This window comes from Macadamia integrifolia, chromosome 6 (assembly GCF_013358625.1).
Source record: "Macadamia integrifolia cultivar HAES 741 chromosome 6, SCU_Mint_v3, whole genome shotgun sequence".
NCBI lineage: Eukaryota > Viridiplantae > Streptophyta > Magnoliopsida > Proteales > Proteaceae > Macadamia > Macadamia integrifolia.
In genome coordinates this window covers 4,665,257-4,682,835 of record NC_056562.1, presented here as the reverse complement: position 1 = coordinate 4,682,835, position 17,579 = coordinate 4,665,257, and the positions used below count along the sequence as shown (strand labels likewise).

The following is a 17,579-nucleotide window of genomic DNA, read 5'->3' as shown; positions in this document are numbered from 1 at the left end:
TAAAAAAATGATTTTCAGTTGATCTGAAGCCCAGTTTCTTGACCTTGGGCTCAGGCATGTCAATGGACCTGCCTGCCTGCCTACCCTTCTTATTGAGGGATTTAAGATTTTTTTAGTATAACTTGACCAGTTAATTAGGCTTTAGTACACGGTTATAATAACATATGAAATTAATCAAAAAGTTTTAGAGAGTAAGTTCTACTGTAACCTAGCCAACAAGAAATACAAACAACCTACATACCATGACAGAAGTTGGCACAGAGCTTATGAAGACAGATCCATTCTTGAATCTTTAATTAATTAGGCTTTAGTACATGGTTATAATAACACATGAAATTAATCAAAAAGTTTTAGAGAGTAAGTTCTATTGCAACCTAACCAACAAGAATTACAAACAACCTACAGACCATGATAGAAGTTGATACAGAGCTTATGAAGACAGATCCATTCTTGAATCTTTAAAGCAAACAAAGGCCTAAAGATCTCTAAAAATCAGCGATAGCAGATCATTCTAGTACCATAGGATTTAACATACCTTGAGAAACCTAGGGCATCCAACGGCTGAAATGCTTCCCACTCAATCCAGTCGCACACCGAAGTTAGATTGAACAATCGAAGGTAGAAGAGACCGGCGAAATTGATTCCAAAGATTGTAAATGGGTAAGGAACTGTGTTAGAGAGAGAGAGAGAGAGAGAGAGAGAGAGATGAACTACTATCAATGGGTATTGGAAGATCATATTTGTAAACCCTAACTCAGGGAGGGACTTCGTAAACGGTAGAGAGGCCTGCTATCGTTCTACGGTTTTCAGGGTAGGGAGGATTTAACATAACCTTGACAAACCTAGGGCACCCAACGGCTGAAATGCATCACAAGAAAATTCAGAAGCACAACGAAGTTAGGTTGAACAATCGGAGGTAGAAGTTGCTTCCGAAGTCCTATTTTAAAGCTCTCTTCTGCAGTTTCTCTTGCAGCAGTGCTTCTTCATGGGAGCGCGAACGTACGACCAATCTCTGCAACTTGAGAAGACAACTCCTCTACCTTCACGAGAGCGTAATCGTAGGACGAGTCTCTGCAAATACGGAGGGAATTGTTGCTTTGTGGATGCAGTCGGAGGTGGGAGGAGGTGCAAAGGCTTGCTATCGCCTCTTTGGTGCTTTCCCCTTTCAAAATAGGAAGAGTGATTTTTATTAGGGGTGGCTTTTTATGAGTGAAAATTGTTTCCGGAAATAGTGAAACGTGCGAGAGTCGTTTCGTTAAAACCATTTCTTGAACCAGAAATCAAAATAAATTTCTATTTCTAGAAATAGAAATAGGTGAAATGAAACGCGATCACCAAACGTTTTTTTTTTCCGGTTCTTTGTTTTCTCAAATAGAAAAACACAGAAACGGCTGAAACGAACCGTTTTTAACGGGCCCTAGGATGCGTCGATGAAGCAAGGGTCTACCGGGCAAGGTTTATGTTTTGTTAGAGGTAGAGGTACTGGAACTCGCAAATTATTCTGATTTTCTTTCGTCTATCGAATCAAATCCCGCCGATCGGACGGTTTCAAGGAAGAGAGGGAGTGATGACAACATGACATGATATATCAGCCTTCAGGGGAGAAGAGCAAAGAAACTTGAAAAGATACAGAGAGGGAGAGAGATGGTGTGCTGGAGTTCAACGATATTCACTACGACTCCCCCGTTATCATCCTCATTCCAGATCAAAGCATTTTTACTGGTTTCAAGAAATAGGCCTCCTTTTACCCGACGACTCTCTGCTTCTCAGCCCATCGAACCCCTCTCATTTCCACTTGTCTTCAATTCTTCTAAATGCTCTACCCTAGTCTCCCACGGCGGGTCCTCTACGATTCCCTCTTCCACCCCAACCCTTGTACTGCCTGAAGAAGGCAGTGGCTATGAAGGTGACGACGACGACAACAACAACAACAACAATAATAACAATAATCATAACAACAAGGACAATCGTGGTTGGGGTCCTTTTGATTTCGGTGGTGGTGGGTGGCAAGATGGTTTTCCTCTGGCTCCGCTTCTCTTTCTGTGCTCTCGAGTGCTTCGTCAGGAGGGCTACGATGCTTGTTCGATATGGAAATCCAGGGATGCCTTCCTCTTTCTCCTTTCCGTGTTGGGTTGCATCTGGAAGTCGCAGCTGGGCTCATACGCCCTCGCAAGAGCCGTTCCTGAGGTTGCTTGGGAGGTAAGAGGTGGGAAATGGATAAGACTCCAGCCTGACCCTTCTAAGGATGATTTCATCGTTGGTGATGGAAGGAAGACTTTGTCTCTTGGACCCAATTTGTTGGTGGATTGCTGGGATGTGTTCCTGCGTCTTATGCTTCCAGAGGGTTATCCCCAGAGTGTTAGCAGTGATTACATGGAGTACACTCTCTGGAGAGGTGTCCAGGGGATCGCCAGCCAAATTAGCGGTGTCCTTTCCACCCAGGTATCAGCTTCATCTTCTGCTTCTTGAATGCACTGTATCAATGCGTCAAAAGTGATTTTATGAATATGAAAGGGATATTAAGTAGAAAATCTTTGGTCCTGCTCATGGGTTAGTTCCTATTTAAGTTTTTTTTTTTCCCTGGTCTGTGTTCTAGGGCTTCTTCCTTTCATATATATGTTGTGCTCTGCTCTATGTTCTCTTGTGTAGGCTCTGCTTTATGCTGTTGGATTGGGAAAGGGTGCTATTCCAACCGCAGCTGCCATCAGTTGGGTGCTAAAGGATGGAATTGGGTACCTCAGCAAAATTATGTTATCCAAGTATGGCCGTCATTTCGATGTGAACCCTAAAGGGTGGAGGTTGTTTGCCGATCTTCTGGAAAATGCTGCCTATGGAATGGAGCTTTTGACTCCTGTCTTTCCTCAGCTCTTCATATTAATTGGTGCAGCCGCTGGGGCTGGTCGATCTGCTGCATCATTGATTCAGGTACTTGGAAGTTAAGAATTCAGTTCTAGAATGCAATATTGTTACAATGTACTTGATTCTGCCTGAACTGTCAGTGTTTTCATGGCTGTTGTGCTTGTTATATAGACCTGGCTGTTGTTTTACACTTCTCTTCACTTTATGGTTGTTTCCTAGTTTAGGCTAGATACTATTTCAGTTGAGTTTCTAATTTCACGTATTTACTTTTCTATATATTGGCTGTAACGGACAAGTTAGAGTGAATTAATTTGGAATGAGAATTGGTTTGATCACCAAACTATGCTTGTTTTATTAGGAATAAGTCTAGGGTTGGGTTGTATATGTGTTGGGCCTTCAGTTCATGTGGTTTGGAGTGTAATGTGCCTAAAAGAGGGGCTTTAAGGTTGCATACGGGATTAATAGTTTGTTTTGTTATTCATTAGTTTCCTTTTAAGTTGGGTTTAATTTAAGTTATATTTGTTTTCTTAGGAGTCAAGTTATTAGTTGAGTCAAGTCATTAGTAGTTAGTTTCCTTTTTCAGCTAGTTTCTAATTTCAGTTTTTAGTAAATATTATATTAGGAGACTAAATTAAGGTTTCTTTTTGAGGAATCTTCAATTTTGTAATTCCCTCCCCCATCAACATTATAAATAAAGAAGAGGAGGCTTCTAAAGATAGAATGATTTTGGAAAACAAATTAATGGCTGTTGCTATTGTCTTCTCTATGAAGAGTTGTCTTGTGTTTGATCGAAGCTGATGGAATTGGTGTTTGATCCAATTGACTCTTTGCCGTGTGAAGCCCGAGAGGTTCTTCTTCTTGGTCTATCAACCATCCAAGGCGTTACGGATCTGTCCTAAGTAAGCAGGTATTTAAATCACTTCTTCTCTCAATTTTGTCTAGAGATAAAGAAGGTTCTGTGACAATTTTTCAGATTCTGCCCAGACCAAACCAGCCATCAGTTTGGGCTGAAATTTGGATCGAAGGTGCCCCTTGCCTAGGGAAGAACTTGATCTAAAAGGGAGACCTTTCTGGTTATTGAGATATACAAAATCTCCTTATTTTGTCCTGTAGTCAGTTCTTAAGGCTGAAACTGAAATCCTTTTTTTTTTTTTTTGGTGAATAAATAATTCATTACCAAGAAGAAAGGGAAAACATACAACTCTTAGAGAAGGGGGAAGGGAAGAAAGAGGCCCAACTTAAGGGGATGCATTCTTGATGATGGAGCTAGGCAGCTCCCAGGAATTTACAGTTTGACAGTTCCTAGTGGATGGATTACATGGGGAAGAGAGCCTTGAGATCTTTGCTTTGACATCAAAGGAGATGGAACCCCAAATCTTATCCAGAGAGCGAGAATTGAAGGTCCATTTCCTATGGTTTATTTCCATCCAGATTTGATTGATAGTTGCACAGAAGGCAAGCTTCCCCACCAGGTCGCATATAGACTTACCCCGGAAGTCATGTTCATCTAGATCCATTCTCTATGGAGAGGGAGGATTCTTCTGGTAGCAGGCCAACATTTAGCAAGAACCATTTTCCAAATGGAGTTGGAGATTGTGGAAGCAAAGAAGAGGTGGTCCACAAATTCCGGCTCATTCCCATAAAGGATGCACTTAGGATCAGCTGGGATGCCTTTTTGTGTGAGGAAGCAATGTGTAGGTAAGGAGTTTGTGAATACTCTCTAGGCCGTGAAGCTACGCCTTAGAATGTGATGAGGAAACCAGAGCAATCTTTGCCAAGGAGTGGCCGGACCATGAATTCTAACAAAATCCCAAGTAGCCTTGGTGGAGAGGATTTTGGAAGAAGAGGGCATCCAAAGAGTAGAGTCATGTCTTTGCCTCTGGGATTCTGAGATGACTGATAAGGAGTTCCAAATATCCTAAAGCTGGCTCGAGGAGGTGGCTAGGGGAGACCATGAGTCCAATGAAATAATATTAGCCACGAGGGCAAGTTTGGGCAATCCTGAGTTATATATATTCCTGGCGCTAAGAGTATGGTAGAGGACTCCTTAAGGGTGCCAGGGATCAAGCCAAAGGAAGGTAGATAGCCCATCATCGACTTGAGAAGGGATAGCTGAGGAAAGCTGGGGGCAGATGGCCATGATCTTACGCTAAGCCCATGAGGCATCAGCCGGGGTTTTCACTGTCCAAAAGGAGTCGACCCCAGCTGGTTCGAGTATATCCACTTCACCCATATGCTGTCCTTTTTGGAAATAATCTTCCAAGCCAGCTTGATGATTCTGGCAGAGTTCACATCTTTGATCCTTCTAAGGCCCAAACCCCCTTCTTCCTTGGGAAGGCAAACTGCACCCCAACTAGTAGGACGAAGGAATCTCACATACTCACTCCCTTTCCACAAGGAGGCAAAAATGGACTCAAGCTTAGAGATGATGGATTTCGGCAATCCAAAAGTACCCGGCCAGTAAATGTAGGAAGCTTGGAGGACTGATCTGATAAGCACTAACCGGCTGGCAAAGGATAGAAGTCTTCCTTTCCAAAGCTGAGACACTTCCTAATGAGGTCAAGCATAGGGGTGCAATGATGAGCAGAGAGCCTAGCTAGAATGAGAGAAAGACCAAGGTACTTCATCTGAAGATGGCCCAAGCTAAACCCCGTTTGGCCTAGGATGGATGCCTTGGCAGAGTCGGAGATCCCAGTTAGGAAAATAAGTGACTTTGTCGGATTGATACGAAGCCCTGACATAGCAGCAAATTGGTTCAAGCAAAGCATAATGTTCTGCATGGAGGAGGGGTTGGCTTTGGAAAAAATCATGAAATTATCTACAAACGTTAGGTGAGTAAGCTGGATAGCTTTGCATTTGAGAATAGCAGAGATGTGATTCTGATCAGTGGCCACTTGCAAACTTCTGGATAGAACTTCCATAGCCAGGCAAAATAAGTAGGGAGATAGAGGACATCTCTGCCTGATCCCCACATAGGAGGAGAAGCTGAAATCGATGGGGCTGTTCTACTGTGTTCTGGTTTCTATGCTTTCCTATGTTGTTGCTCATAATTAATTGGACTGTGTGGGGTTGTAATAGTCCCTGCTAGGCTACTGGACCTGCTTGCTACTTTGACCAGAGGAACCAGATCTGTTGGAATTGACAGTCTTATTGTGTTTTCTGCTCTATTCTGATTTTCTGTTATATTACTGGGCTGGTTATGGTTGTTCATTTGAATATAAAATCCTGCAGTGGAAGACTTGGTTAGTCTCCCTATCCTAGTCTACATTATGGTTACAATTTGTGCTATGTGAGAGTGTGTGCTTCCCCTTTGCCCCCCTGCCACTCTGATCCTCCCTTTCTTCCTTAAGGCCCTCCATCACTCATAGCCACCATACTTTCCAAATGCCGGACCGGTGCTCTTGAAGGGGGAAAAAATGCTGTGATATTTTTGGTGAAAATGGAATTAATTAATTAATTTTTTGGATGAATAAAATGGAATTAAATTTTAGTTGCTCTATGTAGTATGGTTCTGAGTGAGACAATTCTTCTTGGTAATAATCACAGGAAATTTCCATTTTGTTATTGTTTTAATTTTACTCAACTTCATTTCTAACCAAAGGGGGCCTTGGTTCATGGGTATGGTTGTTTCTCTGCAAGAAATAAGGGGGAGGGGGGGAGGGGGGAGGGGTGAGGGGGGGAGGGGGGAGGAAGGGATGAACGGACAAAACTCAACCGAAACTCAGAAGCAGAATTCTTAGTTAGTGGGCATGGTTAGTACACCTACTAGAAGATAATGTAAGACTAGAATCTTGTTGCCCTTGCATCACATTGTTGCTTCACTTTCTTTTATTCTTCTCTACAATTATTAGTGCTATATTTTTATTTCAGTTTTGGTTTTTGTATTGTGAAAAGATCAGTTCCTTCAATCTTCTGATTCTTTAGAAACTGATGGTGCAGATGCCTTCACTCGTGTTTTTTTCCCTTTTTTTGGTAGGTTGAAACTTCCTTTAAGACAATCTTCAAGGAGATTGTTGCTTCAGCATACTAGTATAGTGTCTGAAGCACTGGGAATCTTCATTCTTTTTTAACTTCCTTTTGTTGTGCATTTGGATTTCTTGGAAAATTTCCATAAAAATGTTGGGTTGGGTCCTTGCCCATCACTTTTTTGGATTTTCTCTGTTATATTTCATGGGTTTCTTTCTCCTGGATTTTACTTCCAGTTAGCTGTATACTTTCTGTGTAGCTATTGATTTTTTCCCCTTTTCTTCCTTCCTAGTTTATGAAATTATTTTCTCACAAATATGGGTTGGACAAACTATTTTTCTTTTCAATTTAATATGCCTCTTATGCTTTGGTTACAATTTTTAGTGAAAGCAGACAATATGTAGGGTGCTGGTTCTGGCACCGGTATTAAGGGAAGCCATTTCATCACATGAGCTGTAAGCTGCCATTTGACAGTTTGTTAGCGCTCACACGAGGTGGACATACTGTTCATTTCATCATCTTCTCATGTGTTCGTATGCTAATTTTCAGTCCATTCCAACATTGCCATGTGCCAAAATAATGCTTTGAGAACTGTATAAAAACAGCTCTTAAAAAAAATGGGAATTTGGATGGTTTAAGAAACAATGGTGAAATCCCTATTCATGATGTGCTTGACAATTGATATGGGCCGCTTAAATTGACATGTGGCCAATCTAGAGAACTCCACACCATCTAATGTGCAGAAAAACTAAAACTAAATCGTCCTTCCACAAGGAAAATGTTCTGAGTGGACAAGGATAGTCATATGAGCCTTTACACTTTTGGTAATCATGACACTTTCTATCTGCTGGATATGTAGCCATTGGAATGCTCTTATTATTCTTGTACAGCATTTTGTCAGGATTTTAGTCACTAAATCTGTAGTTTCATTGCTTTGCAGGCTGCCACTAGGAGTTGCTTCTACGCAGGCTTTGCTGCTCAAAGAAATTTTGCTGAGGTAAGACATTGTTCTTGTGGTTATCCTTGTCAGCAAGCTAAAGGTGAAAACATTGTGGGGGAGCACAAAAAGCCACTTAGTTTCCAGTCCATCAACTTGTTTTCTTTGTTTATGCTCAGGTGGCATACTATTGCTTCTCTTGCTTGTGTTCATTCAATTTTGAAGTGTCGTGCTTTTAATTTGGTCAAGGATTATATTTTTCATCTATTTCCTAAATTAAAGTTTCTATTGCAGGTGATTGCAAAGGGTGAAGCTCAAGGAATGATTAGCAAATCGATTGGTATAATGCTTGGTATAGCATTAGCAAACTGCATCGGCACCTCCACATCTCTAGCTCTTGCTTCTTTCACTATAGTAACTGGGGTCCATATGTTTTGCAATCTGAAGTCATACCAATCAATTCAATTAAGGACTCTAAACTCATATCGTGCAAGTAATTCCATTCTTCCCTCATCTCTCACTGGAAATTAATTTCTTTTACAACAAGAATCATAATCATGATGCTTTTAGTACTGTAAAATGAATATTCTCTGGATTTGATTTTTAGTTGTCTCCAAGTTCTTATCCCCTTTTATAGTTCTCCAAAATTTCCCCACTTCTGGAATCAGCTTATGTGGTTTGATTTGGAGCTATGTCATTATTCTCATTTGGTTTATCTTTGTTCTCATGCATGCTTGAGGGGCTGTTGATAAGTGTGATGGTGAAAAACTTGGGCTCCCATTGTGGAGGCACAATTTCAAGCCTAAGTGCTGCTGGTTTTTAGCAAAAGAAAACTAAAATAAAATTTATGACCGTCTCCACCCCACTTGATGGGGAACAAAACCAGGGAGAAGGTGGTGGGTGGATTTATCAAATACTTGGTAGGTTCATTTCAGATATATTAGGCTAGAAATATATAACTCTGAGTCTTGAAAATAAAGAGGATTGATGGGGATGAAAATAGCAACTAAGGAGCAAATTAATTAGTGGGTATAGAAAAGAGAAAGTAGCAGGACAGAATTAGAAACCAAGCCAATAAAGTGCTGCCACAGGTGATGTAGATCGATCCTGCAAAAGAAGGGGACTGCTGGTTCCATCAAACCAGACCAGCCAGCCCCAATGTTGGCCCATCAAGCCAATCAAAACCAGAAATTACTTTTCACATGAACAATACCCGTGAACAGTAATATGGTCCCTTTTTTGTTTCGTTTTGTGTGTGTTAATAAGTGGCCAAAATCAGTTTTAGCATTCTAGAAGAGTCCTTTATTGTCTTATGTTAGTTTCTTAGAGTACAAGTTGGTAGCTAGTTACTAAATGTCATCAGTTTATATATCATGTTAGTTTCTTTTTTAGTTTGTTTCTAAACTGTAAGCAACACGCCGTATCGACACCCGAAGATGGTGTTAAGTAGCCAAGGGCACGCAAGAGGGAATGATCCCAGCCCAGAAGTGTAGGATTAGATAAACAACCTGGAACATCGAATCCTTAACGGGTAAGAGCCTAGAGTTGATTGACAGTATGAGGAGAAGAAAGATTAATAATTCTGGGATCCAAGAGACTAGATGGAAGGGTAACAAAGCTAAGGCACGGGAAAAGCTGTCCAATGGCCACTGGCCTTCTTGTTCTTTTGAACTGCATCAACAATGAACTGCATCAACAATAGAAACTGACACTAATACTGTATAGGGTTTAAATCCCCTCAAATTTGGGTTTATAGAATTGGCCCATTACAATTGTAAACCCAAAAATTCTAAGCACATAGCTTATATAACCTATTGGACACTCAAAATCGAATATATTGGTCTATTCTTGGCCCAGTCTAGTGGCATGGTTTGCTTCTGGCCTTACTGTTCTTCTGAACTACATCAGAAATTCCAAAAGCTGAACTTATAAAAAGATTGATTTAATAGAGAAATTAAGAAAACAGCGGTAATAATGGAAGAGATTAGTTGAGGAAATAAGGAGGAAGTTAGGAAATCAAGCCAGCTAAGTCAAATTGTTAACCAGGCCACTACCCTGGGAAAAATGCAATAGCAAAGGAGAATCGCCACTGTTCATATTCCTGGCCAACCCCGACATCGTACGGCCCAAATTCATTAACTCACACCACAAATAAACTTTCTTACTGCCCCATATATAGCTACCTTCCCAAAAATGAGATTAGATGGATTTTAGGACAAAATCCTAAGACAACTAAAAAACTCTTTTTTTCATAATAAGACTAATATAAATCTTATTACAATACATGACTCCTACGAGTATTTAACCCCTGTCCTAACTAATTAAACTAAGACTCAATACAAGACAATAACTAAACTAGACACAAAATATAAATCATAGTCTAATCATACTTCCTAAAGAAATCTTGTTATAGATCAAGGTATCATCAATAAAGTGGTTATATCTCTCCTGATACAAGTCAGAATCGCAAGATTTGGTCTTGTTGGATAGCTAGCTCAATAACCTATTAAGGAACACTAATATCACGCAAAGTGGAGAGTTTGACCATCCAAAAGTATCCTGAAAATCAGTGACGGAAATAACCAAGTTTCTTTGAAGCAATATTCCGAACACCAAAAACTGATCCAAATGGTCTGTGAAGCATATCCAAAACCACTTGACTGGGTCATTGGGATGTTCTGCATCAAAACAAAGCAAGAGTATATATATATATAGAGTTAAGACTTTAGCATTACCATTCCTTGAAGAGCATCAAGGCTCCATGGAACAGACATCCACAAATTGTGACTAGAGTGCAGGAAATGCTGAAAATGACTTGTGTTGAATTGGATTAAAAAGACATGACTCACATGAGTTCTTGTGAGTTAACAGCAGCTATGATGCGGCCTCCAAAGAGTGGATTATTGGAAATGGAAGAGGATTCACATTGTTGGAGGGATCAGGTTGAGCTCAGAGCTTAGCTGTCATGTTTCTTGGTACATTTCTTGATGTTTCAATATATTTTATGTTCTATTTGAGGGTTCCCTTATTAGTTCTATAAATATTAGAAAAATTCTTCTTTGATATATTGAACCTACAAAAGCCTTTCAAACACTTAGAAAATCATTTTATTTTTGAAGCCCACTTTTATGTTCAGTTGTGATGGTTACGAATATAAGCAGTATCTTGCTTTAGAAATGCTTTAAATTATGCATAAGGTACTACCATTGACCCATGTTTCATTCTGTTTGATTCTTGGAAAGGACTAAAGATTAATAGCAACATAGAAAAAAAGCATGCTTGTTTTAAAACCTTCACTCAAGGTGAAACCTTCTAAAGTTCTAATGTGGTTGATCAACTTTACGTCACCTTAACCAACCCATAGTTGTCAAGGTGATGCCTAGGCGTCTAGGTGCCTTAGTCGCCTTGTTGGTGTTGCTTTGCATCCAGGCCCCCTCCAACGCCTTGGGTAGCCTAGATGCCGTGACAACTATGAACCAACATTGGGGCCATGGTAAGCCTTTACAATTCCTGACATATTCCAACCTTTATTTCCTTAAAGCACATTGATGAGTTGGCAGCATGAGTTCCAAACACTACACTTCAGCCTACAGGCACCACCTACTCTGGGCTTTCAACCACAAAGCTAGGTGTTTTACTAGTATGCTGTTGGTTATCCAGTGAAGGAAACATTCACCCATAACCTTCTCTTAACAGGTATTGGAGGAGAAATTCTCCCGTGATGAATTTCATCTTATACAATAAATTGAATGAGTTATATAAATATTAGAATTCATTCAAAAATAAAATTCTAAAATAGGAGGGAGAATTTTATCTTATACAATAAATTGAATGAGTTATATAAATATTAGAATTCATTCAAAAATAAAATTTTAAAATAGGAGAACTTTATATTGCTCCTAAAATAACAGCAGGATGCTCGTTGTGAAGGAGCCATTGTTTGATGCGTTCATTGACCAGTCTTTAGACTTGTCTGTTATTACATAGGTTTTTAAATAGTGCATGAAATGATAAAGCAGTTGGTTAAGAACATATAGAATGTTTGTGCATATTTATTTTTCTCTTGCCGACTGTGACCTTTGACCTGATTTGAAAGTGTTCAACAAATTTATGTAGTATCTCAAGCTTTGAATTACTAATCAAATATCTTATGCGGAATCAATGGTTTCCTTGGTATTTTTTCTGGCAGGTTTGGTCTTCAGTGAATATCTACTCAGTGGCCAAGTTCCTCCTATTAAAGAGGTCAATGACGAGGAACCACTGTTTCCTGGTCTGCCACTTCTTAATGTTAAACCCATCTGTAAGGTGAGTGAGTGAGTGGCTGAGATGATTCACATTTAAAATATATGGGATGGACTCATTGTTGAGAAATATAATGTCGGTTTTTATTTTTAATTCCTTAAACAGATAAATCAACAACAAGCAACAACAACAAATCAGCCTTATCCTAATTAAATGGGGTCGGCTATATGGATCCGATCAAAGGCAGAAAAGGAAAAAATAGACATAAAAATCGGTAAAAACTCACCTAAATGGGGTCTGTAGCCCTCCAATCAGATCTATTTGAGGTCATACTTGGGACAAGACCTAAGCTATGTATCTCTGATGTAGATCCACATCATGGGCTGAGCTATCACAGGAGGAAAGCCCAGTCGAAGTAGAACCATCGAACCAGCTTATGGCTGAGTTCGACGCTTAGTTAATAAAAGCCCATCGGCTAACGTGGATGGGCCCATCGATCCTTATTTAAAAAAGGCCCATTGGCCCATAACAGGGAGCTTAATTAGCTATTACTTGTTCCCTAAGTTAGTAGTTAAAATTAGTTTCTAATTTATGTTAAATTCCTAAGTGGACTCCTAATTTGATTCCAACTGCTACTATTGTAACTTCAGTCCTCTATTTAAAGGAGGGGCTGCTGTAGACACAATTCAGACTTGTATGAATAAAGAATATTGCAGTTTAATTGCTTCTAATAGACAAGATAGCTGTGGGTGAGATGCCCAGGCTGAGATAGCCATGCCCGCCCACATCTCTCTTGTTTTTTCTCTTCTTTCCTACTTTGTTTTCTGTCCTTTATTATTGTTTGCTGTGAGAGAAGAGTGAGTGAAATATTCTGATTTATTCAAGCATAAAACCAGAATTGATTCAGCTGAAAGTAAGGGTTCTTGAAGTCAATCGATCTCCATTAGCTCCCACTTCTGAGTTCTGACAAGCAAGCCCTTTTAGGATTTTGTTCTACCTTCGAAGAGGACCACTTGATCCACACTTGGAGGCCAGTTGCAGTGATCAGCTGCTGTTCTTGAAGAAACCGCTGTTCTCTCTATTCAAAGGTCTGAAATCAAAAAGTCTTGGATCTCTCAAACCACCCGGAAGAATTCAAAGATCTTTGGGGGCTTTGTTAGGTTCTACAATCGATCCAAGTCTGGGCTCCATCTAAGCCTCCCATCTCCAGCTGCATGTATCCCTTACTAACCCTGGCTACAGGCCTACTTCTCCCTAGGGTTTTGGATCCTATTTCTGGTTCTTGCTACGGGATCATACTTTGTTGTAGTTCTTTGTGGTTATTTTTGGTCCTTATTCCTTTATTTTCCCTACTTCTGTTTCTGATTTCTCTTGAGACTAATTGGGAAGTCATATCTGAATTGTTTGGGCTGTAATACATTGGGAGTCAGTTGCCTCGTGTAACCTACTTCGACATTAAGTGGTATTAGAGCTATGGCTGAGAGAGCTCCAAACAATACTTACTGGAGGATGTTATGAAATCTCTCCAACAATTGAACACTAGGATGGACACCATGGACCAAAAGTTTGAAGCACTGAAGGAGACTACTGCTGCCCAATCTAATGCGCAACCTACGGTCAATAACAATCCTAATGAACAAAGAAGGTTTCCTTTCCCTGCTCAAAGAAACGTACCGGCCCGTACGTATGGTGGAGGTGAAGAGTTTGATGAACATGGGAACCCAATTTCACCTTGATGACACATATAAGGTAAAATTGGACTTGAAGGACTATAATGGAAAGCATGACCCTCTCTACTTCCATGACTGGATGAATTCATTTGATGACTATTTCTGATGGTACCATATGTTTGAAGAAAGGAAGGTCCAACTTGCTATAACTAAGCTTACAGGTGGTGCTAAAGATTGGTGGAAAGCTGAAGAGAGTAGACTTATCCGGAGACATAGAGAGCCTCACAATTGAGAAGAACTCAAACTAATACTCAGTGAGAGATAACTTGCCCCCGACATACCGACACCATTTCTATGACATTCTCAACATTCTTCAACAAGGTACCATGATTGTAGAGGAATATGTTGATGAATTTAATGACTTACTCTCACGTATAGGTGCTTATCGCGAGGATGAAGAACTGCTTATATCCCGATTCAAATTGGGACATGATATCCGTGACAAGATTGATGTGGTGGAACTTTCATCATTGAATGCATGTATTGAAAAATCCTTCGAGGCAGATCTAATCAAATCAGCACCTAGAAGGTATAATCAGCCCATTGAAAGTAAGAGACCATTTGCATCAACTAAACCTAGTGGATTCCCTACCCGATCTCCACAAGTCACACGGGATAAGGGTAAGAGTCCTATGGTCGGAGGAGAGACCGTGGCTCTAAAGTTTTTCGGTTGTGGTGGAATTAGACACTATGTGGAAGATCAATTCAATCATCAACGCAATTGAGTCCAATCCGGACATGCAAGTATGAACCCCAAGATGATGATTGGGCTGTGAATATCTCTATTGAAGGAATGAAAGATGATTATGAAGCTGAATATGCACAGGAAGATGATGATCCATGTGCTACCATTAATGTGGTTGCATGGATTCTAGTGGTTGAAGTAAAGGGAGAAGATTGGAGGAGGCACAATCTTCTGTACTTTGATGTCTAGTAGACCTCACAAAGCTCAAGTGATTGTGGACAGTGGAAGTTGTGTGAATGTAGTGTCTCAAGCTTTTGTGATTGAGGGAAAGCTCAAGACCGAACCCCATCCACGACCCTGCAAGGTATCACTTCTAGACAATAACACCATGGCTGTAAATCAACAATGTTCTGTGCCATTGAAGGTTTTGGAATATGAAGAGAATGTGGTGTGATGTCATCCCAATGGTGCTAACTGATGTGTTGTTTGGAATACCGTGGCTATATGACAATAGTGTCTTAGTTGGTGGTACTAAGAACCAATGTTTCTTTGATCATAAAGGCAAGCCACTTACATTAAACCCACTCAAAATACCTCAAGTGAAGGCTAAATTGAGGGCTGCCCAGGTACGAAGACAACATGTTTTGAAGAACATTGAAAAAACCTCTTACAAAGAAACTACTGAATCAAAGAAGCCGCCATATAAAGCAAGCACTAACAAGAAGCACATGATGGATCAGAAGTTGTGTGCTGCCCCATAGAGAGTTTTTGGCTACAAGTGAAGAAACCAGACTGATCTTAGCCCTAGTTACAAAGGAAGCTGAACCGGTAAAAGAGGTAACACATTCTCAACCCATCAAAGATTTACTAGCTAATTTTTTAGATTTGGTGCCCAATGAGTCACTAGATGAGCTACCATCTATAAGGGTCATATAACATGCTATTGATCTAGTGCCTGGATCAATACTCTCAAATCTACCCACTTATCATCTCAGCTCCACCGAACATGCCGTGCTTAAGAGACAAGTGGATGACCTGTTACGAAAGGGATTTCTAGTAGAAAGCATGAGTCTGTGTGCTGCACCAACTCTATTGACACCTAAGGACGGATCATGGCGTATGTGTATTGATAGCCGTGCCATCAACAAAATCACGGTAAAGTATAGATTTCCTATTTCCCGTTTGGATGATATGTTGGACATGTTAACAGGATCCACTATCTTTTCAAAGATCGATCTACGTAGTGGGTATCATCAAATTTGGAACAGCCCTGGGGATGAATGGAAGACAGCCTTCAAGACAAAGGAAGGGCTATACGAATGGAAAGTCATGCCCTTTGGCCTTACTAATGCACCTAGTACCTTTATGCGAGTGATGACTCGTGTTACGCCCCTTTATTAGGAGGTTCCTTGTGGTATACTTTGATAACATATTAATTTATAGCAACGGGAAGAGAAGCTCTATATCAGTTTGAAAAAGTGTTCCTTTATGCTGCCCAAGGTTGTATTCCTTGGCTTTATTGTGTCCTCTCAAGGTATAGAAACTGATCCAGAGAAGGTTAAGAGCGTGGTAGATTGGCCCATACCTAAGACTTTGATGGAGGTTCGAAGTTTCCACGGCCTTGCCTTGTTCTATAAACGGTTCATATGGAATTTCAGTGCTATTATGGCACTTATCACAAAAGTGCACGAAACGAGGAAAAATTCCATTCCAATGGACCTCGGCTGCCACTAAACATTCAATTTGATCAAACAAAAGATGACGGAAGCACCAATGCTTAGGCTACCTAGTTTTGATCTTATATTTGAAGTGGCTATTGATACATCCCATGTTGGGATAGGAGGAGTGCTTATGCAACCTGGCCATTCGATTGCTTTTTACAGTGAAAAGTTGAATGATGCAAAAAGAAGGTATTCAACAATGATTTGGAACTGTATGCCATTATTCAAATTCTCAAGCATTGGAGATCGTACTTGATCGGTAAGGAGTTGATACTTTATTCAGATCATGAAGCACTCAAGTGCTTGCATTCCCAAAAGACCATTAGCGATCGGCACGCTAAGTGGATCTCTTATTTGCAAGAATATGTATTTGCTCTCAAGTACAAGGCTGGAAAAGAGAATCAAGTGGCTGATGCGCTTAGTCGGAAGGTGTTGATGATGAATACCTTTATCATACAAAGTACAAGGGTGGAACATATCAAAGACGAGTATGCCAATGAGGCTGATTTTTCGGACTTGTTCAGAAAATTACAAGAAGGAAGTCGAGATGAGAAGTACTCTATTCATGATGGATACCTATTTAAAGGCACACATCTTTGTATTCCAAATACCTCTTTAAGGCACCACTTGGTTCAAGAGCTACATGGAGAAGGAATGGGCGGACATTTTGGCAAGGACAAGACTTATTCTATGATTGTGGATTTGTACTAGTGGCCTCAACTGCAAAGGGATGTTTAGCATGTCATCCAACGATGCCAAACTTGTCAACTTGCTAAAGGAGAGAAGAAGAATGCGGATTTGTACACACCGCTGCCCATTCCACATGCACCTTGGCTAGACGTAATCATGGACTTTGTCCTCGGCTTACCACCTTCACGGGTGAGTTATGACTCTATATTTGTTGTTGCGGATCGTTTCTCCAAGATGGCACATTTTATCCCATGCAAGAAGACACTTGATGCAAGTCACCTAGCCAAGCTCTTTTTCAAAGAGAGTGCGCATACATGTTTTGCCATAGTGGATTATTTCAAATAGTGATGTCAAATTCATGAGTTATTTCTAGAAGACCCTATGGCTGAAAACTAACACTAGGTTAAAGTTTTCTATGGCATTTCATCCTCAAACAGACGGTCAAATGGAAGTAGTGAATAAAAGTCTTGGCAATTTACTCCGTTATCTAGTTCGTGATTATGAGAAGACATGGCCTTCTATTCTTGACATAACAGAGTTTGCATACAATAGCTCCGTCAACCATACCACCGGTCTTACACCATTTGAGATTGTTCTTGGTCTGCAAGCACAACGACCGGTTGACATGGTACCATTGCCACCTCATGCCCGTGTTAGTGTTGAAGCGGATGAGTTCCTTAAGCATGTCACAGAGGTACACGATGTTCGTTGTCGCATAGCTGTTAGTAATGAAGGATATCAGGCAAATG

The 17,579-nt window shown here is 40.4% G+C and overlaps 1 protein-coding gene across 1 annotated transcript in view; it reads left to right on the top strand.

Moving 5' to 3' along the window:
• Window positions 1-1,474: 1,474 nt before the first annotated feature.
• The window catches only part of LOC122082397 (protein root UVB sensitive 1, chloroplastic), a 38,354-nt gene continuing 22,249 nt past the window's right edge, over window positions 1,475-17,579 (top strand). Inside the window, exons 1-5 of the mRNA XM_042649928.1 lie at window positions 1,475-2,442; window positions 2,650-2,925; window positions 7,766-7,822; window positions 8,057-8,255; window positions 11,952-12,067. Coding sequence (XP_042505862.1) covers window positions 1,645-2,442; window positions 2,650-2,925; window positions 7,766-7,822; window positions 8,057-8,255; window positions 11,952-12,067 — 1,446 coding nt within the window. The 5' untranslated portion in view covers window positions 1,475-1,644. The remainder of the gene's footprint in view (window positions 2,443-2,649; window positions 2,926-7,765; window positions 7,823-8,056; window positions 8,256-11,951; window positions 12,068-17,579) is intronic.